The 27,720-nt window shown below is 33.2% G+C and overlaps 1 protein-coding gene across 3 annotated transcripts in view; it reads right to left on the bottom strand.

Moving 5' to 3' along the window:
• Positions 1–27,720, bottom strand: part of LOC143258633 (metabotropic glutamate receptor 1-like) — a 179,072-nt gene that overhangs the window by 19,971 nt on the left and 131,381 nt on the right. For all 3 annotated transcript variants that reach the window (XM_076517879.1, XM_076517877.1, XM_076517878.1), the window contains exons 6-8: positions 15,184–15,361; positions 6,536–6,662; positions 5,248–6,178 (exon numbers count right to left, since the gene is read on the bottom strand). In XM_076517879.1, the coding sequence (XP_076373994.1) occupies positions 5,248–6,178; positions 6,536–6,662; positions 15,184–15,361 (1,236 nt within the window). The remainder of the gene's footprint in view (positions 1–5,247; positions 6,179–6,535; positions 6,663–15,183; positions 15,362–27,720) is intronic.

The following is a 27,720-nucleotide window of genomic DNA, read 5'->3' as shown; positions in this document are numbered from 1 at the left end:
AAAAAGTTGCCTAAAATGTAAAAAGTAATATTAGGGATTTCTTTAAATACATTAAGGGTCAACTAAGTGTTAGGATAAGGTAAGTACCTTAACAGATGACATGGGAAACTCGATATCTGAAGGTTATCGGTTCTGTTTTTACTGATGAAGTTTAAATAATATTTCTCATCCTGAATAGTTTATATATAGAGAGAATATAGAACAAGACGATCACTCTAATTCTAAGCTTATTAAGATATCATTGGGGAGTTGAAAAACAAAAAAGTTTCGAGACAATATAATATTTCACAAAAGGTTTTGAAAAAGGTTAAGAATTGGATATAAGAGTCACTTGCTATTATTTTTTGCCAGTCCTTAAGCAGTGGACAGGTACCACAGGATTAGAAGTTAGTTAATGGAACTCATATTTTCAAGAGAGATTATAAAACTTGTGCCAATAATTATAGACTCATTAGTCTTTCACAAGTTGTGAGAACAAGTCTGAAATGTCTGACTAAAGATGATTTACAAAATAATGTAACAGAGTTTAGAATTTTTTAACTAGTCAACATAGGGAAAATTTAATCTTACAAGTATTTTGACATTCTTTAAAAAGGTTACTGCTTATATAGACAAGGGTAAGGGTGTAGAATTTATGTTTCTGAATTTTCAGAAAACATTTAACAAAGTGCCAATAAAATTCATATACAGTATTACTTCTGTAGGTGTTGGGAATTAGTTAGTTAACTAAACAGAAGAGTAGCTGAATGGAAGAAAGCAGAAGATTGTTACAAATGGAGTTCAGTCAAACTGTATTAATGTCAAAAGTGTAGTCTATGAGAGACTAGTCTTAGGAATTTTGCTGTTTTTATTTACTCAGTGACAAAGACAAACTGGATGGAGATACTAAGGTCTTGGGTGCTGCTAGTTGTGAGGAGGATGCTACTGCCTTAGAAAAAATGTAGATCATTTACTGTGTTGAGCAAATGGATTTTAATTTAAAATAATCCATAAGTTATTATAATTTGAATTATATATACAATTTTTTGTAATAACCTTAACAGCGTTATGAAAAAAATATTTTGGTACAATAAAAATGGTAGATCAGTTTCTTAATTAATTCAAGTGATGTGCTGTTGCTAATAACAGGGTAAACAGGATGTTTAGGTGGTATCTATAGAAATAATGAATAGAAACCTAAAGAGGTTATAACTTCATTGTAGTTGTTGTTGTTGTTTAGAATTAAGCACAAAGCTACACAATGAGCTATCTATGCTCTGTCCAACACGGGTATCGAAAACCGGTTTTTAGCATTGTTAGTCCGAAAACATACCTCTGGTTAGGCGACAGTTGGAGTACTGTGTTCAGTCTTGGACTCCTTACCTTAAAAAAGACATTGAATTGTTGAAAAGGGTTTAGATAAGAGTTAGTAGAATTGTGCCTGGGATTGACTGGTTGAAATCTCTCAAACTGTTTTTTTCTTGAAAAAACAGTCAAGGGATATTTGATTCAAATGTTTAAAATTCTAAAAGCAATTTCTAGTGTTGAATCCTTGTTTTTTCATACTTAACAGTAAGAATAGTAGGATTAGAGGGTATAAATATAAATCTTGGCAAGATAGAAGTCCACTTCAGCTAAGGCAGTTTTATTTTTCTATCAGGTTGGTTGGCTTTTCGAAAGGGTTGCTTTCAGATGTTGTGGAGGCAGTAAAATTAAATGAGTTTAGAAAAAAGCCTGATAACTACATGGATGATAAAGGTTGGCTCTGAGGATTCTTTATTTGATAGTTTTAGTTTAGTTTAGAGAGGAGACAGTCTAAATGGACCAGTAAATCCGTTTTTGTCCCTAAACTTTACTTTATGTTAAATCAGACGTCCAACTTTTCTTAAAAATGTTTCAATGTCTTCATAGATCATTTTATTCTTTTAGATTGTTTGTTTGTTTTTTTAATTTCGCGCAAAGCTACACGAGGGCTATCTGCGCTAGCCGTCCCTAATTTAGTTGTGTAAGACTAGAGGGAAGGCAGCTAGTCACCACCACCCGCCGCCAACTCTTGGGCTACTCTTTTACCAACGAATAGTGGGACTGATTGTCACATTATAACGCCCGCACGGCTGAAAGGGCGAGCATGTTTGGTGTGACGGGGATTCGAACCCGCGACTCTTAGATTGCGAATCGAACGCCTTAACCCACCTCGCCATGCTGGGCTTTTATTCTGTAAGAAAAACTTTGAAGTTTCTGTTCAGGAAAATAATTTGTGCCACTTAAATTTGTATGTGTTTAAGAAAATAACGCACCACAACGCTGGATACAAACATTATTATACTTAAAATATAAACTAAAAGTTATTTTATTAGTTCGTGTTTTAAATATGCTAATAATTCTTTGGAAAGTAAAGATGAACTCTTGTAAATATGTTATAGACAAATAAGTTTGTCAATTGCATAAAACCTCCAAATGGCACAACGGTAAGTCTTTGTCTTACAACGCTAAAAACCGAATGTCAATATTCGTGATACACAGATTGCCCGTTGTGCAGATTACAGTCATGTGAAAACGTTAGGACACCCTATGAAAGCCTGTGTGTTTTTGTAACATTTTTGGATGTATAGATATTTAATCTCAATTTCATTGAGAAATATTATATTTCTCTGCTATAATACTGAAATATTATAGGAATATAACTAAACAATTAAAACTGTAAAAAAGACTTCAAAATCTTCTGTAAATGTAATTCTACAAAAATGCCTATTCTAACTGAAGAAAAAGTTAGGACACCCTACCCCCTAATAGCTATTGTTACCCCCTTTGGCTGAAATAACTGCAGTGAAACGTTTCTTGTAGCCATCTACCAGTCTCTGACATCGGTCTGAAGAAAGTTTGCCCCACTCCTCAATGCAGAATTCTTTCAGCTGTGAGATGTTTGAGGGGTTTCTTGCATGTACAGCCCGTTTCATGTCACCCCAAATCATCTCAATGGGATTAAGATTTGGGCTTTGACTCGGCCATTCCAGGACTCTCCATTTCATAGTTTTCAGCCAGTTCTTGGTGGATTTACTGGTATGTTTTGGGTCATTGTCGTGTTGCAGGGTCCAGTTCCGCTTCAGCTTTAATTTTCTTACAGATGGACTAGCATGTTCCTCAAGCACCCTCTGATACACAGTAGAATTCATGGTGGATTCTATTATTGTGAGCTGTCCAGAACCTGCTGCAGCAAAGCAGCCCCAAACCAAGACACTTCCACCGCCATGCTTTACAGTTGGTATGAATTTCTCTTCCTGAAATGCTGTATTTGTTTTACGCCAAACATGTCCTTCTCTGTTCTGGTGTACAAATAATTCAATTTTGGACTCATCTGTCCAAATAACATTATTCCAGAAGTCCTGGTCTTTGTCTACATTCTCTCTGGCAAACTTCAGTCTGGCCTTGATGTTTCTCTTAGAGAGCAGAAGTTTCCTCCTTGCACACCTCCCATGCAAGTAAAACTTGTGCAGTCTCTTTCTGATTGTAGAGACATGCACTTTCACATCAACAGTAGCCAGAGCCTGCTGAAGGTCCCGTGATAACATGTTAGGATGTTTGGAGACCTCTTTTAGCATCTTGTGGTCTGCTCTCGGGGTGAACTTGCTAGGACGACCAGACCTGGGCATGTTGGCAGTTGTTTTGAAAGTCCTCCACTTGTTGACTATTTTCCGGACAGTGGAATGGCTGATTTCAAAAATTTTGGAGATCTTTCTAAATCCCTTACCAGACTCATAAACTGCTACAATTTTCTTTCTGAAGACCTCAGACAGCTCTATTGCTTTCACCATGGTGCTCACTCTCACTTCAACAGTCAGGAACACATCAAACTAAATATCTGAGGTTTAAATAGAACAAGCCTCATTCACAATGCTGAGTAACGATCTTCTAATCATGTGCTCATGTGATACACCTGTGTGTGAGTTGAGCCATTTTAAGTGGGAATAAATGTGGGGGTCTCCTAGAATTTTTGTAGAATTACATTTACAGAAGATCATGAAAAGTCTTTTCTTTAGTTTTAATTGTTTAGTTATATTCCTATAATCTCTCAGTATTGTTAAAATTGAGATTAAATATCTACATATCCACAAATGTTACAAAAATACACAGGCTTTCATAGGGTGTCCTAACTTTTTCACATGACTGTAGCTGTGAAATGGCTAAATGGATGTGTCTTGGGAAAAAGGTTTTTCCATGTAATTGGGGTGTTTTAACATTTTAATATGACTGTATGCTTAACTTCAGACAAGTAAATACGTAAAGTAGAAACTTATTTCAAGACATGATATACTAATCCTAAGATCGCTAATAGTTTTGTTTGTAAGTATCAATCCCTAAACAAAGGTAAATCGATAAACAGAAACAAAATTTATAAATACATACAAATATATTTATGATACCGAAATAACACAAATAAATGCGTTGGTAAATGTATAATTTTATTTATCTTAAAATTCTTATTTGTTCAAATATCTAAACTACTAGAAGTTTGGAAGTGTTAATCTTAGCTTTATTTTATTTGATACTACACTATACGTATGTAAATGTAAATGTATATGTTTCCATTCATAATTATTTATGCTGCTCATGTATTTATGCAGAGATGAAATACATGCGTGTGCATCATTGTAAGATAGGCTAAAATTCTCAGATTGATTTTTCGTTTGTTGTACTGTAATTTGCGCAAAACAGCATGAGAGCTATCATCTGTAGCTACATCTATTTTTGAAATAGAGATTTACAGTTCAGATACGCTAAACTCTGGCGACACTTACACAACTTTTGGGACAAATGTAGCATATGTGTGTAAGTTGTGTATATATGTATGTTATATTGTTATAACTTACAAAAAACAAGCCGAAACAAAAAAACGCTGGACTAACTGAAAAACATCCAAAGATACAACTATAATGTGGGGTTATCAAGTGTAACCGAGATTTTGGAGGTGACTGCGGAAGTCGGATCTACATTGCGGTGGGGATACACCGTCTATCAGTCTTAACTTCCATTCGCCAGTCTCACATAAGAAATAAAAGTAGCAATGCTATATTGCATATTTCAAATAAATAGTCAAGCAGTAAAGCACACGTATATTATCTTTCCACTATCGTTTTTTTTTTTTCTGAATACTTCCGGTATATTCTATATAGTTATGCGAATGCTATTTAATTGTAATATATATATATATCCAATTAGATTGTATATAGTAGTGAATAAAGTTTTTTAATTTGTATAAGTGTATGTTACCTTGGAGACTCCAGACTAAAGTCTGAAGTGGTCTGGGAAGAGTTTCTTGACACGCCTGTGGTACCTGAAGTCAGGTATCCAATATGACAACGGACATCCTTGGCTGTGGTGAAAGCGCTTCTATTGTTTCTTTCCGGCCGGAAGATAATTATGTACACTTTGGGAACATAAAGAAGAACAAGGGTAACTATTGCACTAAAACTGATACACAAACACATTGTAATAACGTTTGAGTTACTACCAAAATAAATAGGAACGAACGCCAACCAGATCACCAATGTTGTGTACATTGTAAAACCAATAAATTTGGCCTCATTAAAGTTCTCTGGCACATTTCTAGTCTTCACGGCATAAACTGTACACATTGCAATCAGGAAGAAATCAAATCCTAACGGAGCAATGATTCCCAGAGTTGTAGTATTGCAGGTTAGCTGCACCTTGTCAATTGCTGGATAAATTAATTTCGAGTTCGCAGGTTCTAAGATAAGCATCGTAGCAATGATTGCTCCTTCAATAGAAATGAGTATTAAAGTAATGATAACTTGAGCTGTCGCACTCATGAATCTCGGTTTCTTTGTGATAATTTTCTTTTTACTTCCTGCTAGAATGCGGGCGATACGATTTGTTTTTGTGACCAGAGCCGTATAAATCATGGAAAAACTCAAACCGGGCAATACACGCGAGAGAAAACAGGACGTCTTTGTAGGTCGGGCTAGTAGTACTATGGTTGTAGCGTAGCATAGATACATACCCACCATTATAATGTAAGAGAGTTCTCTGGTGGATGCCTTAACAACAGGAGTGTTATTGTGACGAATAAATACAATCATCACTACGACTGTTGCAACGAATCCCAGGCAAGCAATGGACATAGACACAACAGCTGTGGTATCCCACCAGTGTATATACTCCACTGGGATTTCATCACAACCTAAAAGAAGTGAAAACGTTTCAAGGAAAACAAACTTTACTAGAAGAACAAATCGAACATTTATAGACACTATACATTAAATAAAACATGTTTGTTTGTTTGTTTTTCACTGTCTACTGAATAAAAATAGAAAATAGAATTACTTTATATCGAGAGTAAAGTTTTGACTTGAAATTTTTGTTCATTTCATTTATATAAACAATGGTGGGCGCTTATATTGGAATATCTTTTTAAGATATGTGAAGAAAAGAAAAGAAAAAAATATACGTATAATTTCATATTTGATATGGTAAAAACTTGTTTATGCCATTCATAAATTATTGCTTCCCGTTTATATAGCTATACTTGTGGAAATACCTGTAAGATTCTCATTTGGCCAGTAACCCGGAGAGCATTCTTGACAAGTGGTTTCGTTCATCACGAATGCGTTATCTTTACATTTGACGCATTTCCAACAGCACTGGACCATTTCAGACACAATATTCTGAAACAAGAAGAAGGTTTTCTTTGTTAATACAGTCGTGTATAAGTAAGGTATTGAGATTTCGACTTTTTGCTATCACATATTCTTTACAAAAACCTCTTTCTCAAAACATTTTTGCGACGTAAATATTTATTTAAATGAGAATTAATTCCCAGAAGCTCTTTATGCAAAAGCATTCCCCTAAAGTTTTAAGCTTCAAGAACTTTTATGTTTCATATATTATTCGATTAAGTACTTATAGTAAATTTTAAATAGTATATGTCTTTCGACTCTTCATTAAACATTTGAAGTACTTATTCTTTCCCATAGTCAACATGTATAACAATAATAGAAGCAAAGAGAAACATTATAAAACATTAAATAAATTAAACAAAACGTGAAATACGAAAAAATTACTTTTAACTTCATTACTTGGAATGTTTCTCATAATAATTCATTATAATCATTGTTAAATCTGATATAAAGCAATGTTACACTTAAGCTGAAGAAAGTATGTCGCACGTGAGCTTTGCTTCTAATTTCTTACCGAGAGATTTATTAATTGAGTTAGTTAATTAAACTATTTGAAGTCAAAAGAGTAAGATAAAATAAAGAATATCAAACCATTTTAGATTAATTTGTTGTTTTTCATTTTTCTTTAATTAGAAGACAGTCAATCCGAGATAAAAGCTTCGTGATAAATTTTTCTAAATTGGAATCCAAACAATTAACTAAATACAAACGTATTTATAAAACTTCCGTAAAAGTAAATAAAATAAGAAATTTCAAAAATCTTAATTTTGATTTTTGCTAAACATACAGGCAAAAACACACTTAAATAATACTAATTCTACGTTTTCTCATGAATATTTTTTGATAAGAGAACTTGGGAAGCATTAAGATAACCGAGAGTTGTGAAAATGTTAGTTTAACTTAGTGTAATGAAAAACATTTTGGTCATTCCATATAAAAAATTACTAGACACTTTCTAATGATTTTAAGTTCGTTAATTAGAAAAGTTGGTTGCCTCTTTGTTTAAATCAGTGATTCAGATTTTGAACCGATTTATACTAGATGTGTATCCCTAAAATGGTTCTGTTTTGAAAATAAATAAAACCAACATTAAGAGTAATAAACATCTTTATTTCTTTCTAGCTTTTCAAGTTCATATGTCATGCTGTGTTTTAGTCTACAAACTCCATATTTCTTTTTGTGATTCATGGCATGCGCACATTTTAAAGACATCACGACAGTAGTCATTGCATCGTTAAGCGTCCCTTATGTGACGTCATTTTAGTGTCTCCTGACTAAATGACAGACAACACAGTATTGTAAAGTGGTGCGAGTGGTTAAAACACTTGACTCCTCGAGTCAACTTTCGGCCCATTTAGGGAGAGTCATTAATATGCACATAACTTCACTGGTGTGAATACATAAAGATATCTTTCCTTAGAGTAAACAATAAATACAATGAGGATAAAAACGTTCAGCCAGAAAGAAAAAATCAGATAAGATAACAATGTAATAAACGCTAAAATTTCAGCATAGATAGCAAACAAACTATGTTCATTCATAAGTAAAAACGTCTTCTTAATAAAATGGCTTGAAAATGGCCTAGTAGTTAACGTATCGGGCTGAGATTCGGAATGCGATGTTACGTATATGTGTTATAAAAGTGGCAATAAATCCTGCTATTCGATTAAATGTGGCCGCTTCAGACAGCAGGTGTTTCGACATGATTGTCTTTCTTCTGTTCCACAATTCAAAATTAGTAATAGCAATGCCTGACCAATAAGGACAACTGACTCGATTGTTTAATCCATTGTCTGCATAGTAGGGTGAATATATAAACAAACCTCATTGTATTACGTAATAACTAGTTATAAAATACTAAATGCAAAAATTACAACAGCAATGGCTAATTCGAAAATATTATATAATTATTCAGACAAAATTACCCATCAAATATCGAAAAAAAACATATTCCAGCAATGCACTTTTAATACATCGGGCACCATTTAATATATTGCATAGCTCATTCAGCATGCCCTGCGTGGAAACTCATTGAGTAAATACAGAGAAACTTCCACTGGGAAATTTAGTAGTGTTAACGTAGTGGCATGAAACCAAAATGTAAATTTAAAAGATCAGAGATTTTACGCTACAGAGAGCGTGAAATATAAGTATATGCTGTAGTTGGTCGCACGTGGTCTACCGAGGATACATTTTGATAGTACAAGATACAAAAAATATCAAAATTACTAAAGTTCTTTGAGAGAAATGTCATTTAACTAGAATTGCGTAAAAACTTTGCAAATAACCTTTGCAACCAACTTACAGTGACTTTAGTGTAGCTAAGGTACATACAAGTGAAAGGAAACTAAATATATAAGCTCATTGCAGAGTATTGATATTTCAAAACCAAATCGTGTATTCATATAAACAAGATTCTAACAGTCAAAGAAGTTTTCTACTTTGGATCATCAAGCCAAGGTTTTGTTTCAGAAGGATAACATTACGTCAATGCCATAAATTACGTTCAACCTAAGTTTGATTTCAAATGAACACTATAAACATCTGAAGATGACTCATCCGCAGCCTGGATATTAGCTCTATAATCAATTTTGCTAACGTATGAAGGAATTAAAATGAAAGTTGGATTACAGATTTCCCAGTCGTTACCAATTAGACAAAATTGTGAATTAAAACTGAGACAATTGTACCATAAAATTAACAAAACGTAACTGAAAACAAAACTTGTAAAACAGCAACATTTGATTAAACCAAAGCCTGTAATGCAGGGTATTAACACAATAGTTACTAGTATCCCCTTTCCTCTATGATTACATCTGTGGATATGTTTGGCAAGGAAGTACACGAATTTCAAACTTCTTTTTCTTAAGAGAATGTATTATAAGTATCGCATGAATTAGTTTGGTACAGAAATAGCTAACATAAATTCGAAGAACAGAACACAGAACTACATGCGAGTTTTTTGTTGTGCTTTGTTTTTCACACCAAGAAATATGAATCTTGTACTACAGGCCAAATGTAAAGAGAAAAACATCTGGATTGATCGATTATTTATGTTTGCGATAAGATGTGGTGTATTGAGCATTCTACTTTGAATACTAATTAGTTATTTTTTGCAAGTCATTGATCTAAATAAATCTGTGATGAACATACATCATTATAATATTTAGTAGCAATAGTAAAACATTGTACTTTAACGCTTTTTCAAACAACCAGTTCCGAGAGGTTTGACTGGAACTTATTTCATACTTTGCCCCTCTGGGTTAATTTTGTACAAATGAAATCATTTGTTGACTCTACTCTTTGGGGCCATGGGTGCATTATAAGAGTGATACATTATTCTTTGTGACAAGAGGGACTCGAGAGTTGAAGAGTGGTGGTGATTATTTTACCTTCCCTACAGTTTGTCATTCTAAAATTATGGACGACTGCCACAGACAGCCGTTGTGCAATTTTGTGTAGTAAACAAAATAACTAGCCGATTCTAAAAGAATACACATTTATATACAGATATTAAGACACACCAGTCAGGGTAGCAACCAATCAACCAGTACATTATTCTAAAACACCAAAAGTATTTGTTTTACGATATTTAATGCTCTTAATTAAATAGTTAATTATATTAAATCAGCTGCATAAGTTGCTTAATAAAGTTGTGTTTTAAATTTATTATGTTAATGTCAGAGTAGTACTTTGTCGAGAAATAAAAAAACACTTAATGGGTGGGGTGTATTTGCTAACTAGATGTTGCAGTCTAGAAGAATAATCTACTGATAAATGTGATGAACCATTTTGTGATATTTTTAACATCATTTGATCTAGTAGCTTTTTAACTACTTCACTCTAGTATAGAAACGTGTTTGGACTATAAAACAGCTTAAATTCTTACTTGGCTCAAAATTCGCTAATAATTGAGCTTATGGTTACAAATTTTTAATTGCCTTGCTGATAAATATATTTCAGAATTGGAGTAAGGAAATCACGCCATTTTTGAAGCAGCAATTTAAAAGGTGCTGTAAATCATTTACAAATGTAATGTTAAAATTTTCAGGTTTCTTTGTTTTATTTTGTTCTTTTGTCACAAAGAGCAGAGTTTATGTTTCAAATAGTCAAGTGGATCCAATAAAGTTCTCTGATAGCTCGTACAGTCTACGTCGAAAATAGTATAAGTCATTAGTGTGTGGTGGCGATAACAAAAATTATTTTTCATAAGACTTTGTAATACATTTTGTTGTGTCAAGTTCACAGTTTAGAATATACAGGATCTCAAATAGAAGAGAAAATCTGAAAGTTCAACTTAAAATCTTTTTTGGTCACATGGACTACAAAACTGATGTGATTTATTCTATACCACATCTTTAAAGCGGCAGAACGGAACAATTTGAACCTGTATTTAATAACACTACTGATGTGTAGGGCATATCTCGAAACGTTATATGTATCAGAGTGGCAAACGTACAACACCAGTACATAGGCTGTATTTTACTTCAATCTCCAAATTTAAAATTAAAAAACTAATAATATATGCTCTCTTCTTCCCATCCATCTTATTTGATATTCCTAGAGATAATGGTATTCCCGGCAGAGAAAAAACATGAAGTACAACACATATATACATAATTCACAGGAATATCTTTTAAAACATTATTAACTTGATACTTTACTGTGAAAAATGTATCAGAACATAATAAATTGTGACCTTATACATTTTCCTTAATGATGTATTCAAAGTGAGAAAACTTTACAGGTAACAGTTTGAGAAAATCAGACATTCTTCGACACTGTATGAGTACTTTTTAGCACTATGTTAATCAAAACACCATTGATAACAATCGCTTGTAAAGTTTATTTGTGCATAAGTGTCTTTAAGTTCTGTTTGTTTGTTTTGTTGTCAAGCACAAAACTACACAATGGGCTATTCGCTCTCTGTCTGCCGTGGGTATCGAAACTCGATATTTAGCGTTAGATTTACCTCTGAGCCACCTGGGCTCTCTGGGTTTAAAGCTTCTTGTTACATGAATTGTGATTTTTTCAACTTTAGCCTTTGTCAACTTAAAAGAAAATCAAATCCTAAAACTGTGTCCTCTACCTTGTGAATATTGAAACTTTGTAGAATGGATTGCAACTTGTTCAGGTCAGTGTGTGTGTAAGATGTTCTTGGTATTTTATAGTGTTTTGGTGGATTGTGAAGAACATGTTATGATTGGTTGGATTATCACTATTTCTGATTGGAAGAGAGATTTCCTGTAGATTCAACCAATGATAGTCACAGGTTACTCACCTGTAGTCCGGAATCTCTGTTTAGTGAGGGTTTGATAGTATTAATATAAAACGATTCTTTGATTTTTCTTGTTTTCCAGAATTTGTCTGCGTCGATTATTCTATATTTTTTCAGTTTATTCTGTGTCCAGTTGACGTGGCGTGCGCTGCAATGGTTGAATTTTGTGTTTTCATGAGTTTTGTACCATCTTTACTATCAAAGAATACCTGTGGCTGTTGTTTGTAATGTATCTTTATACCAGATCTCTTTTGAATTAACAAAAATAATGGGAGCTGCACTCTGAAAAACGTTTTTCTTTTATGTTTGAACCACATAATATCAGAAAGGAATCTCAAAGAAAAATGAAAATGAAAAGGTAAATTTATATGTATTTGCCCCTACATTTCAAATTAGGTATTGAAACAATATATCTGTCCCATACGTTTCAAAACAGATATTGCAAGAAGATGTATATCTCCCTACGCTTCAAAATAGGTATTGAAACAAGATACGTATCTCTTATGCTTCAAAATAATTGGTCTCAAAACATAGGTGTGGCACACAATTGTAATTGTTAGAAAGAAGAGTCGTGGGAAACGCAATGTCTCCCGTCTTATAAGCCCGCCTTACTGTAGCTCAGCGATAAATTTGAAGGCTTACACCGCTAAAAATCGGGATCCGCTACTGGTGGTTTACACATAAAGCCCGTAGTGTGGCTTTGTGCATAACGATATAACAAACAAATAAAACTCTACCTATAGAAATAGACATAAAAATGCACCTTTTTAATCTTTTTTACGTTTTATTTCAGTTTTCATTCCGCTACTGTATTGTACTATTCTGTTCTTATGTAATAATTATAAGCAAGCGGTGAAACAGCTCATTTTCCATTTCAAATTGAAAGAAAGAAAGGTAATTAAAATTTTCAAATATCATTCTTGATTACTGATTATATAATAAATACAATCGTAAATACTGAAATCAATTTCGACTACGTTTGGAAACAACATAACAATGTACTTGTAGAAATTTCATATCTCAGTTTTATTATATAAAAACATTGTCTTCAATAAGAACATACCTTGCTAGAGGTAAAGGGAAATGCTATAAAATATTACAATAAAAAATCTAACAAGAGGTCATTCAGAAAAAATAACAATTCTTTTGTCCAGTCTTCATACTCGCTCACCTTTCGGTCCAGCATGACCAAGTGGTTAAGGCACTAGACTCGTAATCCAAAAGTGACAGGTTCGAATCCCCGTCATGCCAAACATGCCCGCCCTTTCGTTGGTAAAAGAGTAGTCCAAGAGTTGTAGGTGGGTGGTGTTGACTACTTTGTTCCCTCTAGTCTTACACTCCTAAATTAGGTGTAGCTAGCGTAGGTAGCCCTCCAGTAGCTTTGCGCAAAATTTAAATTAAATCAAGCACTCACATTTCCAAAATTTGTTAAATAAACGTAATTCAGAAGGTTTTAGTTAATTTTATAGCATTAATGTAGATCTACCACATAGTTGCTGATAACATAAGAAAATAACTTGAAATGCATCCATCCCATCATTCAATTTATCATCATACTGAGCCACTAAATGTCTCAAAAAATCATACATGAAATAAAAAGTAAAAGGTACACTCTGAAAACTATTAATTGAAGCAGTTCATTTTACTGTATCCTGAAATATAGCACACGATTTGCGAATTTGGCTTTCTAATGAAGGAAGAGAAATCGCCAAAGTTTCTCTTTATAACTGACTTGCTTATTTAATTGGAATGAAAATAGAAATGTCTTATCATTATTGTTAGCTATTTTAGGTGACGTATATTTTCATACGAAACTTATAAAAAAATAAAATGACCAAATAATTCAATAATTTAAAGAAGTACAAAGTATATATTGTTAACTATAAAAAAGAAAATAACTATTTGAAGTTGGAGACCGTCCATAATTTGCTACATTTTTATGATTTTGCAAAGCGAATAGTTATAACTGTGAACAAGTTAATTTGGAAAATAGAAAAGTGTGTTTAACTCTCTACAAAATTGCTGATGTTATAACTGATTGATAATTCTGTAGCAAATTGATAGCAAATTACATGATTTCGTGTTGTCTTTTCTTACTTTTTTAAATCGTAAATGAGCTTCCTCTTCCACATTACATTTTGTACGTTCGTGAAATATCGAAAATTATGAAAGATTATTTTAACCCATAACAATTTTCTGATCCTCAGTACATTCTTGCAACTACTGAAAGAAGTAATTAGTTTATAAGTTTCAGGAAGTAAATAACAATGAACGAACTAGATATAGTCTTACACTTGAAATTATTCAATTATCAAGAAAATGTAAAAATCAAAATACCAAATTCAAGCAAAAGTTTTCATTCAAAATTTTGAATACGTTCTATACATAAATTACTCAGAAACTCTGAAAATGACAATAAATAATATCCGCAAACTTCACCTGAAACAAACCAACTTAATGATAGTAACAAAGAGCAGTGATTTATCACTCGTTGGTTAAAAAGTTAGGAAATTAGTATGTTTCAACGAGTCAACCTTCTAGCTTAATAAAAGTGTCTTTTCAAAGTAACAGAACCACCGAGTTGTTGGCGTTCTTTGGACACAGTAAGGGCCAGGAAAAATGGTGATATAGCTCAAATGGCAAAAGGTCAAGGAAGTACTAGCCTCATCATTAGTTTTTTTTTTTTACATCTTACAGATGGATGTTTCGCTTACTTAACTAAAGATGGCTACAACATCTTTGTTTCGTCATGAAGGGTAACAATGATAGTAATTATAAAGTTTCTTAGTTAATCAGTCGATATCACGGTAGTATATGTTTCCTCTTAGATGTTTGTAGTTAAAACACAAAGCTACACAATAGGCTACCTGTGCTCTGTCCACCACGGGTATCGAAATCCAGTTTCTAGAATTGGCAGTCCACGGAAATACCTTTGTGCCACTGGGGGTCATCCGAAATATTATTTTGTTTTTATTACTTGACGATTTATATAATGTAGAAATTCTATAATATGATAAAAACCAAAATAAATTCAAAAAATTATATTTTACATTTTCGAAGAAACTGAGGTTAAACTTACACATCAACGAATGTAATTCAAAAACACATAAATACACTTTTTTTTGTTCCGAATGTATTACGTAAGAGTTAATATTCCTCCAATTTTAAAAGTGTTATATATAATTGTATAGCTCTAAATGTGATATATTTCATATTGAATAAAGCTATTACCTTTACTTCACCTCGAGAGCACGGTTTGCTGCAAACTGATTCAGGAGGCTCAGTACCCCCATTTGTAATGCTTCCCCACTGGACTGGCTTATCTATTTTTAACACTGTGTCTATCCAGGAACCGACCTTAACATAGTCGTACTTGTTGTTCATTTTCTGGTAGTTCATAATATCATATCTGTAAACAAAATTACTAGATATAAATTGCGATGCCTCTTCAATAGTATAATGACTAATAATCAATATTTAATATTTAACTTATCCGAATCATTTATAATTCCAGACTAAGTATTTACAAACCGTCTGTCAGCAGACAGTTACACAGTATACATATGTATTTATTATTTAAGTATATGATATTACCAAACCCAAAATTGTCTTTAATGTTATTGTATCCTCACTGTGTATCAATAATAGGTAATACGATATTAGCTTAATGTAGTTTGGCTGTATCATTGTAGTCATAGATTACTGTTATCCTGTATGCAGAGTGGTTATATACACTGCTGGCCAAAATCTTAAGGCCAGTGAACATAACGAAAAATATGTTTTTTGCGTTGATAGACTCAACCACTTATTTGAGTAGAGCTTCGGAAGATGAAAATAAAAAAAGGGAAAATAAAAATAAAACAACTTTTTTAGCATTTAATAGGAAAAATGTGAACACTATGAAAGTAGTCAAAATACTAGCTGGTCAAAATTTTAAGACCATGCTGAAACGAAGCGTTAATCGGTAAACACGTAACGAAATTTAGTCATTTGTGTTCAAGCATTAGCGTTGTCAACATCTTCCACTGACATATCCTGTGTTACATTGGGTAAAAACATGGCAAAGGCTAAAAAGTTGACAGAATTTGAATGTGGCAGAATTGTCGAGCTGCAAAAGGATTCGACGGGTATTCCGGCAAGACACCAGCCGATCGTCGAACCAGATTAAGACCCTTACGGACGCAGAATTCAGCTCAAAAACAATAAGACGGCATCTACGAGAGAAAGGCTTTAAAAACCGTAAACGTTTTCAAAGGGCACGCCTCTTTCTACACCACGAAATAGCTCGGTTAAACTTTGCTGAGAAGCACTAAACATGGGACGTAAAAAAGTGGAAGAAAATTTTTTTCTCTGATGAGAAAAAATTTAACCTGGATGGTCCAGATGGCTTCTAACGTTACTGGCACGATAAGAATATTCAACCGGAGACCTTTTCTACACGACACAGTAGAGGAGGTTCCATCATGATCTGGGATGCTTTCTCCTTTCATGGAACAACGGAGCTTCAGGTTATACAGGGGCGTCAAACAGTACCTGGATACATTGGCATATTAGAGAGAGCATCCTTATTGACTGAAGGCCCTCGCTTGTGTGGAAATGACTGGATCTTTCAGCAGGACAACGCTGCAATCCACAATGCCTGAAGGACAAAGGACTTTTTCATGGCGAATATTGTGATTCTTTTGGACCATCTAGCGTGTTCACCCGAACTGAACCCATTGAAAATCTTAGGGGGTGGATGGCAAGAATAGTCTTTAGAACTGGACATCAATTCCAAACAATGCATGATCTTCGTGAAATCATCCTCACCACTTGAAATAACATTTCAGCCAGCCTTCTGCAAACGCTTATATCGACCATGCTAAAGCAAATGTTTGCAGTTATTCGCAATGACGACCGTGTAACTTACTACTGAGACCTCTTGTTGGGCATTTTCTACCCTGTTTAGGACTTCTTTTTGGTATGATCTTAAACTTTTGACCAGCTAGCATTTAGGATAATTTCATAGTGTTCACATTTTCAATCTTAAATGCTAAAAAAAAATTATTTTTATTTTTCCTTTTCTTATTTTAATATTTTGAAGCTCTGCTCAACTAAGTGGTTGAGTCTAACAACGCAAAATGCATATTTTGTATGTTCATTGGCCTTAAGATTTTTGCCAGCAGTGTACTTTAAGGCAAAGTATGTAACATGCGAGCAAAATAATTTGCGTGCTTACAAAATAGAGTATGGAGTGATATGCCATGGTTCTGGAAATGGAACTAAGGAGTTTAACATAACTGTACGCACAATAGAATGGTGTATATGTTCAGAATGAAACTGACAACTGTTATTTAGTTAATAGCTGTAAAAAATACAAAATGAAAAGTTTGAATGACAGTCATGGTGTTGTAATTGTAAGATAAAACTGGTTACAATACTATAACAGCATTCCTGGCATACCGGTTTAGGGCAAGAGATGGATCACACACAATTGTTGTACACAGCAGAAGGTTTGAAAAGAGAAAACGTATAGTCATCGTCTAAGCTCAGAGTGTCTACAAACATCAATGAGCATTTTTTGTAGAGGAACTATGGACTAGAGTCCTTTCTGAAGATGGGAATCTATCATTACAACCCAGCAGATATTCTCAGTTGTAAGATACCATTGCAACAGAGGCTCGGATAATTCCTTACGGTATATTATATGTTGTGGTATCAGTTACTGTTTCGAGGATGGACACAGAACTCAAAACTCTTGATAGTATCCTTGAATAATTGCTGTAATGGCATCCTTTAATACTATTGTTGTATGGTAAGGCAAAAGTAAGTTAACTTTAGAGCATTTGCATATGTTTACTTAATAACAGGAGGTTCAACAAAGTGTTTATATCAAAATAACACATAATCTTTAAGTAACTGAATTTAAGAATGAAATTAAGAAACTGGAAACAATATGGTGCCCATGAAAACCTCTTTAAAAATAAATACTCTGTAATACAAATGTAAGTACATACCCACATAAAAGATTTCGGTATTTGAAAATCCTTTAACAACAATACAGGATCCAACTAAAATTTAACACCAAATAAAAATACGAAGCCTTTAACGAAGAAATATGCATGAAGACAACACTGAAAACGGTGGTTATAATACACGATACAATTCCCCAAATACAAAACAAATTCTTTGGAAACTACAGACAAATTTAAAACAATACAAACTTGAGAATCAATATTTCAACAGACATAAGTAAACTACAAAAAATTCGTTAATAAATAAGAATGAAGAACAAGAAATTTATGTACTATATCCTTCATATATTAAATAAAACCCATTTTATAAAATATGAAAAACCCATAGTACAATAGGCTAATTACTTGAAATACTAAATAAATATTTTAAAATAAATCACGGTATAAAAATTTTCTAAAGTTTAGCAAAAGTAAAAGAAAAGGTTATAACGAAAATAAAAGAAAATGCAGAAGTATGTACATTATAGAATACACTTGTACAAATAAACCAAGAAAATTGACACACTTATCCAAAATAAAGCACAAGTTCCCATTTCCTCACCTAAATTCCACGAACAGATTCTCTACAGTGACAGTTGACCCTTTAATAGCTGGTAGTGGGATATATAAAGTCTTAGACAATTTTCATCTTCATCAGCTCCTTCATAGATAATAAGATTGTTCTTCCAATTAGGATAATGTGGTGTCACAAAGATTTTTTTTAGTTATTTAGGGTCTAACCTTTGGAATAGTTTTTGCCATCTTCTGGTTGTACAGCTTCAATATCCAGATGTGCTAAAAGACTAACGTCACGATGATGGTGATATATTCGGCCGTTGTTAGGTTCTCTCTTGACAACCATTATGGTGTTTCGTGGGACCTCTTGTTTTTAATCATGAAGACTCTAGTTATCACTCTGCAAGTGGCGATGGTGTTAATTAGCAGTTTTTCTATAACGGGAATTTGAAAGTCATCCCTTCATGCTAAAACACTTCTGTAAAGCCCATTTGGCTCTATAAATGTCTTTCGAAGTTTCTAAATGTGTTGATCCTAACGCTGGTGTGCACAGATATGATGCAATTTCTTTGAGGTGATAAAGCATATACTAATTTGGTGCTGAATAGAAAGCTCTAATTATGTAATTTTTGCCAGAACCCTTTATTTACAGGAGCTGTAAGAGATGTTAAGGATATCTCCTGTCTTTGAATTGGTTTATCAGCAGCGTTGGGTCTCCTGGTTTGTCTGCAGCCGGTGTCACTACGGCAATGATGAAATTGTTTTTCGATAACTGATATACAATAAACTGGAGCTTTTCAACCCAAGAAACTATTTGGTGTAACCTGAGAATTGATACAATGACACACCACATGCCAAATATGTATGATGGCAATGTATACCGTCCATAAGCTCCTCCAAATGTCGGGTTAGCATTAGGAACCATAAAATTAGCCAACTTTTCATAACATAAAAACTCGTGAGCATATTGTCGATAATCTTTGCAGATTTCTCTCATTAAAGAATCAAAGAAACTTTAAGAATTTAGCACATAAGAGTTAAAATTTCCTCTGATTAGCTGATAAACAGGATAACCATGATAGTCAAGAATTTAATCTTAAGTAAATAAGTTTCAATTGGTCAGAAGATCAGACAAATGTTTAGACTTTAAAAAGAATCATAACTATTTGGTTAAACCATTAGTGTTTTCTAAAATATCTCTTTATAGAAAGTAGTTATTATATTACATTGGTCCAGCTACATTACTCTGTGCTTCTATACACCCGCAAAACATGTATCCTTAATATACCTAAACGACTTTGTTACCATGGTTCATTGGTTTGCCTCATACCTTTGCTGTTCACCCTTTCTCGTCATCATTCCCACGAAAAAACCAACAAAGCTAAACCCTTTGACAATTACTAAACTTGTCTAAGCAGTGGTTTTATTCATAGTTTCTGCTATACCATGAGATCTACCATTTAATCACTCGCGTTTGTATTATTACAGTTAAATACCAACTTCCAACTGGACTGATCACAAATTTTTCTGGTGCAAGCCTCCATTGCATACCATCAAAACAGTGCACAGACTTGACTTGGACTGCATTAATTTCCTAGAGATATAATGACACTGGTTACTTTGTGTTGTTGGTTCTTCATCACCTGTTGTTCTGTCTGTCGAAAGTAATACTTTCTTTACCAAAGTGTTGGGAATGCTAGGGGTAGTTCACTCAAAAGTGACTTCACGCTTTTTTTAGGTAAATTACTTTACTACTCCCTTATATGATAGTATCTAGATAGAAGGATCATCAACATATGCTGCAGTTTGTGTATCATGAAAAGTAGGCTATCCCTGCATATTCATTCTACAACAATGTGTTGCATTGCAGCACAGGATGAGTTAGTCGTTGGTTAAAACATGGGTAGGATAATTTACTCGTGGTATAATAGCTGCTTTAGGCTTCTTCCTCTCTTTTGAGCAGCTGAAAGGAACCACTTATATGGCCTCAGAAACTGCTTATCAAGGATGAGAATAATTCTCACATTCAGGTAATTCTGCATCATTTTATTAGGCAACTTCTCCATCTCGTTGTCTATGAGTATAAGCTTTTAATGCACTGAGGCCATTACAGGATATGTTATATCATTCAAGTAACACAGGTAAACTATGTAAACAATCAAGCTTTAAATGTCACCCCTCTTCTAAGCCAGTAACTCAGTCAAACCTTAAGTGCAACTTAATAATGTCTATCTCATAATCCCTAAGTTGCACTTGGCATCTATGCAGAAAGTCCGGTATTGCATAATCTGCCCTGTAATCTAACCATCTCAAGCAGATACCTGCTTAAACTGTTTCCTAAAATGGTCTAAATCTTCCTTTGCTGTAAACTTAAAAGTTATGGGCGAATAGTCTGCTTAGCTTTACTAATGGAGAACTGTGATCATGGCCAGTTCCTCTCTCTTATAATTTCGCTGCCGTCACCTAATGAAGGTATCCTTAATGTTGTAAGCTCAGCATTGTAGATATTTTGAACGAAGGGTTTGGTCAGAATGTTCCAGATTTCTTGAGTAACTAGCCACCGGCAGCTTATGAGTTGGCCCTGTATGGCCTCAGTCCTTGATTTATGCTTGTTTTTGTTGTATATTTTCTGGCTTGGAAAAGTTTATGATCCACCTACATCATAATTTGTCACTCACCACCTCATCTTCTGATGACTAAGCTCCTGTTGAAAGGCCTGTCCACCATCAGTATCTATAATCTTTCTATCAGGTTTTGGATGGTTCTGATTAGAGTTGTAGTTGGATTAGAGTGCCTGTCGAAGATTTGACAGTACTATACAGACCATTTCACTTCATTTCAAACTCACCAGATGTCACACCACCACAATGATCCTCATTTCTTCATGCTTTCTACACTGAAGTCGATTTTCAGGGGTTACTTTGGATACGCCGGACATCGACGGTTTTTTTTTCGTAAGTCATCTCGTGGAATAAAATTCAGATCCTAAAGATTAGTGAGGGTCTCACATCTACGAGAGGGTTACTTTCATACAATCATCTTCCTTTATAAACCAACTCTTCAACTTGATAATTAATCTTCTAGTCTTTGTTTGTTTTATTTAAGAGGAGAATAGTAGTAAAGTGCAATATAAAAGCTAGCAGTAAAGAGCAAAGTTTATAGCAAAATAGCCTGTGGTAATGGTTGACACTAGTATTTCATTCTTTTTATCTTCATTGTGATATATTCAGTTAAAAATGAATTAATCTTAAAATCGATGATATTATGAAGCAGTTCTGTATCTCAAGTTAACTCGGTTCGAGAAAAGGAAATAAAGAAACTGGATATAGTATAATGTACAATTCGCAGTATTTATAACAGGCATAATAAGTACAAATTCTACGTACTTGCTTTTAAAGAGAGGGATAGTCGTTTGTAGTGGGGTCAGGTAACTTCTTTTGATTCTGATGAAGCACAGATCAGTTACCAGACATTTTCTATTCAATGTTCCTTACACTACAGGAAATATCTAATTTACCAGTCATTCTAAATCAAGCACAGAGGTATTTTGATATAACACCTGGCTTTAATGGCACTTGTCTAGCTTCCTGCACAATGTGTAGTGTTAAAGTTGAATTACCCATTGGTAAAACAAATGTGACCTCAACAAAATGACAAGGAACAAAGACAAATAAAATTACATTAACTTAACCAATTCCTCGATCACGTGTTATGCAAAAACTGCAAATTACTTAGAATAAACTAATAAATTTACAGTAGTGCTTTATTAACACAAGTAGAAACAGATGGCATGTTTTTACACCACAGTATTTCCAGAAACCAATGCAGACCTTCTACAGCTTGTTACGTACTTTGCCATATAGCATGTTTTAACTCACGAAATTTTATAACCAAAATATGTTGATTACTACATTTTGGTCATACTATTTCACCTTGGTCAAATAGTATTAAAGTTGTGCCATCGTGGCAAGTTTGTACTCATAACGTTTAAAACTTAGCTGAAATCTAGCCTCAAAAATTTAATTTTTTAAATCCCTGTTTTCGGTAAAATCAGTATCTAATCAAGTATGTTATTGTTTATAGTTGTTATGCAGTTTCACGATGTACTTGTACATAACACGCATTTCAACATGATACTTTCATTCAGCAGATAGGATTCTCTAACGAACTGGTTTCATATGATCCGTGTTTATTTGATGAGAATAACAGGTTTATTATAGTCCTTATATGCTATAGTGATCAATATACTACATTACCACATCACTGTGATCAGTTTGTTATTTTATTGCGCTGATGTAATCAATATATTACCCTATTGTAATGGCATTAACAATTTATTATTCTAATGTATTACTTTGATCAGTATATTAACTTGTCGTATCGCTATGTTAAAACTTTATTATATTTAAAATTAGTTTATTATGCTATATATCTGTTACCATGACTATTATCTCACTCAGTTGTGTTATAACGATAAGACAAGGATTTTTACCTTCTATCGTAGGGGTTACTAAACTAGATATTGTTCTAGTTCTTCAGGAAAATGTTTTTCTTGTGGAATTTTAGTTGTTGATTTTTTTTATTTAACAACCTTATATTCTTCACACTTCTAAGTTCTGTAATAGCTGGTGTAAATAGTATGATTTTTGACAGCGTTATATTAGTTTGGTAATATTATTTCAATAACGTTTCTAAGTTTATCAAATGCTACGAACACTTTAAACAAATCGAGGTAAGAAAAATTATTGATATTATTCAAGTAGCCAACTCAAGAAATACTTAGTATTGAATTTAGCTGACGTTCGAAACTTATCTCGCTATTTCCTTCAGAAAGAAACTAAAAATATTCACGATACACATTTTAAAGTTTTTTTACAACATATATCAATCACATCGTCTCTTATAGTACTCAGTGTGCATGAGGACTGGATTTTGATTACTTCAAAACACAAATAAAAATCTTTTTATCACAGAAATTCAGCATGCTATTCATTTCTTTACCTTTTAACTGGAAAAAACAAACAGAGAACAGTTGTGATATGAACTAAATTTATAAAACAAATTCACTTAACTAATATATTGGCAATATGATTTGGAATAAGAATTAATTTTAGTATTTAAGTTTGGTTTTGAATTTAGCGCAAACCTACACGAAAGCTATCTACGTTAGCCTTTGCTAATTTCGTCGTGAAATATTAGATAGAAGACAGCTATTAACCACCGCCATTCGCCACCTATTGGGATACTTTTTTACTAACAAATAGTAGGGTTCACTGTCAAATTATAACGCCCCCACATCTGAAAAGACGAGCATGTTTGGTGGGATGAGGATTTCAAATGGCAAATGCCCAAATCATCTAGCTATGCCGGATTTACTCTGTAAAAATGTTTAATATTTTACAAATATAAATTATCTTTATTACTATACTCAACATTTTAAACCTTCGCTTTTTATAACTCAGAGAAAATAATAAAATAAAAGTCGTGTTTTTTCCTGGTAATAAAATGAAAGTCGTGTCTTTTTCCTGGTAATAGAATAAAAGTCGTGTCTTTTTCCTGGTACTAGAATATAATCGTATCTTTTTCATAGTAATAGAATAAAACTTGTGTTTCTTTTCCTGGTAATAGAATAAAAGTCATGTCTTTTTCCTGATAAAGCGCGAAATTTTACAGTTTGATCATCGATAACTTTGATCATTCAATTAACGTACATATAACATATAACAATTAACGTACCTCACATATCACGTATCTAAGCCATGAGAATAAAACTTTTACTTATTGTAGGTTTGCAGACAACAGTTTTGCTTTAAGACGCGTGAATAAAATAAAAGTTAATCACATTTTACATGCTTAAAATTTTAACCACGAATCTGCCAAAAAATATAAACTGAACCATGAATGTGTGCTGTAAATTTTCCCCATTTAAACGCATTTGTCTCTATATATTTTCATTCTTATGCACTAATTTCTTCCATGCACTTTAGTATATCTTGTGATTAACTGATTTATATTTTTCTACCAACTTTAGTGAGATTTCATTGTATCATAGCGTTTCACGAATATGTACACCTTAAAAATCCCATTTTGAAAAATACACAACAGAAAATTTTCCTTGATAACACATTGAATAGTCATATCTAGTTCTCTTGAACGTTCTCCTGCAATGAAATAGACAACCTTTCTACATATTATTCATCTTAAGAAAAATATCTGTGCTTTGAAGTATTACGTCTACGTTTGTTAATTTGTTTTTTGCGTAAAGCTTTACAGCAGACTACATGTACTCTATCCACTATGGGGATTCGAAACATTGAATTTAAGCTTTGTGGATCTGTATACTTACCGCTGACCCACTAGGAGATACAAGACTATACTTAAGTAATAATAACTTATGTTTACTGTATGTAAAATATGGGGGAGTTACGTAACGCAAGGGCTATCTGCATATAGCGACTATAAGTTTTAAACTGAAAATCTAGATTGTTTGTTTTGAAATTTCACACAAAGCTACTCGAGGGCTATCTGTGCTAGCCGTCCCTAATTTAGCAGTGTAAGACTAGAGGGAAGGCAGCTAGTCATCACCACCCACCGCCAGTTCTTGGGCTACTCTTTTACCAACGAAAAGTGGGATTGACCGTCACATTATAACGCCCCCACGGCTGGGAGGGCGAGCATGTTTTGGCGCGACTCGGGCGCGAATCCGCAACCCTCAGATTACGAAGTGCACGCCTTAACACGCTAGGCCATGCGAGGCCCTGTAAATCTAAATAGATTCATTTATTCAAAAGCAACGACTTCGGATTACTCTGATCTGACCAAATAGGGGAATTTCACCGTGATCGTTACATTACACTTACTGTGTGGAACATGATTTTGCAGCAACGGAACTTAAACATAAAACTTCAGATTTACAGTCTAGTCATGCAAGAAACTAGGCCACTCCTGGGTAGGAGTTTCTGACAAGTCTTACAATAATTATGTAAACCACAAATATAATTATACTATATCAAATCTTTGTTGGAAAAAAGCAACTAATGTCAAACAAACTATTAAGTAATTGTTAAATAGTTTATATATATACATATATATAATACTACGTTAAATATTAAATACCTCGTTTCCTGTAACGATTTATAGCTTTTGAGCAAAAAACGCCAGAAATATTTGGTTTAACAAATCAGCGTATAAGAACATGTATATATTTATCTTATTTCAAAATGTCTGATGTTGGAATCGTACTGCAGCACACTACGTTAATAATTCGTGTTCATAGACAAGTGTATTTATTAAGAACGATACCTTATCTCGGGTTTAATTAAAAGGTGGTATGGCGATATATTCAAAAGATCATCCATAAATAATGGAATAGTATTACGAGAACAAGTGCGAGGTATAAATATAAAAATTTCGTACAATTGTCATCAACAGCCTAAGATCAGTATCTGTTCTTTTCTTAATGTTTTTACAACTGAGGATGCAATGGTAGTTAGCTCATCTTCTGGTAGAGAGCTGGTTTTTTAGGTTAATTACAAAAGGTTCTAGGAACCTAGAATTCTTTTTTAAAGAATGAAGGAGTAAAACATAAAATGTGAAGAAAGTGGTTTAATATACACCATCGTTAATTGAACGTGTATATTATTATAAGCTCTAACGCATAAATGTTTAGAAGTTAAAAACATAAAAAATGCCTTAAAATTCTATAGAAAGCTTGTACATAAATATATAACACGCCAGTTAATTACAATTCGTAGATATGTTTTCATGATGAATTTTATACGAAGTGGTTAATAGTTACTTTCAGAATTATATAAAATATTCTTCTGAATGACTTAACATTGTTCAAGGTTTTCGCTTTTTATTCAAATAGTTTGAAAATGTAGCCCCAAAATATTCGCCTCGAGGATTTATAAAGTATAGGAAGTTTCTGTGTAATTTTATAATACGCCTATAAATCACTGATATATAATGCATAACTGTGATTGGTGATAAAGAAACTGTTAAAGATATTATTTTATAATTATTAGTTACAGAATCTTAAAAATTATAAAAACAGACATAATTATTCAAGTGAAAATAGCAAAATAACGTTTATGTTTTACACTTGAGGTAATATGGCACCTTACTGAGTTTTTAAGTGTTGGATATCACTCGTAATTTTAAAAAAAAAGCAGTATATCGAGGTCATCATATTTTTGAAAACACATCAGGAGAATCGTCAGAGGCAGGTCCTTAAATTCTGATATCAGACATAGAGACGTTCTAAATAATCATTTCCACTTTTTAGTTATTTTAGTCAGTTTTTACTAAAACACGACAAAATGATGTTTTTTTGCTCTAGGTTTATGTGACGTATACCGAAAAACCCAAAGTGGTGCTACTGCTTCGGAGAGAAGTATATCGCTCTTCGGTTTTGTATGAAATAACTATAGTAAGTATATCTATAATAACATATTTGCTTTGTTCAGTGCTTCATAGATATTTGTATTCTATAAGACATGTGACTATTGACATACTACACACAACGTTGTACCTTGTCAGTTTGGTAGTATAGGTGCATGAACCGTGTCGGATCTTCTGACATTTCTTACCGAAACGTTATCTTTTTTTGTGTAAAATAGTTCAACTGCGAGTAATTCATATGTGTTTATTTGTTTTGTTTCTACTGTTAGTTGAAACTGTTGCTTACATAAAACACTGCCCTTTATATCAACTTTAAAATACACATTGTTAGAAGATCAGAGACCAAATGGAACTTTATTTTGTAAATTCTTCTTCCATTGTTAGTGTTTCAAAGATTCATGTTTTTGGGTGTTTCTTTTATCACAAATATCTATATGTACAAATGGTCACAATATAGTCTTTAAAAAACTAAGTTCTTCTACTGTTAGAATGTGACACTTGTTGGAGTATTAGTTACAAAATAAACCGTGATTATTACTATTCAATATTCACAAGTATCTTTACTGGAAACTCAACTGTTTAAAATTTATTTTCTTATTAGAATCTGAACCTATATCAGTACAAGTATTCTATTTCTCTTTTAAATCTTCTATAAGGCCAGCGCAAATAGATTTAACAAATACACAATACTTTATTCTAGAATGCATACCAAGTAACTTTTGTTTTCTTATATTTTCTGCCTATTAGATCTTCTAAATTGAAAAATCAATCAAATTTCTAATAGAAGATATTCATTGATTTGTTTCAAAGAGGCGCCTTATGTGCGAAGGATTCGTGAAGATTTTAGTAGAATACT

Source organism: Tachypleus tridentatus, chromosome 8 (genome assembly GCF_004210375.1).
Source record: "Tachypleus tridentatus isolate NWPU-2018 chromosome 8, ASM421037v1, whole genome shotgun sequence".
Taxonomy (NCBI): domain Eukaryota; kingdom Metazoa; phylum Arthropoda; class Merostomata; order Xiphosura; family Limulidae; genus Tachypleus; species Tachypleus tridentatus.
The sequence above is the reverse complement of the archived record's forward strand: the minus strand, read 5'-3'. Positions and strand labels throughout refer to the sequence as shown.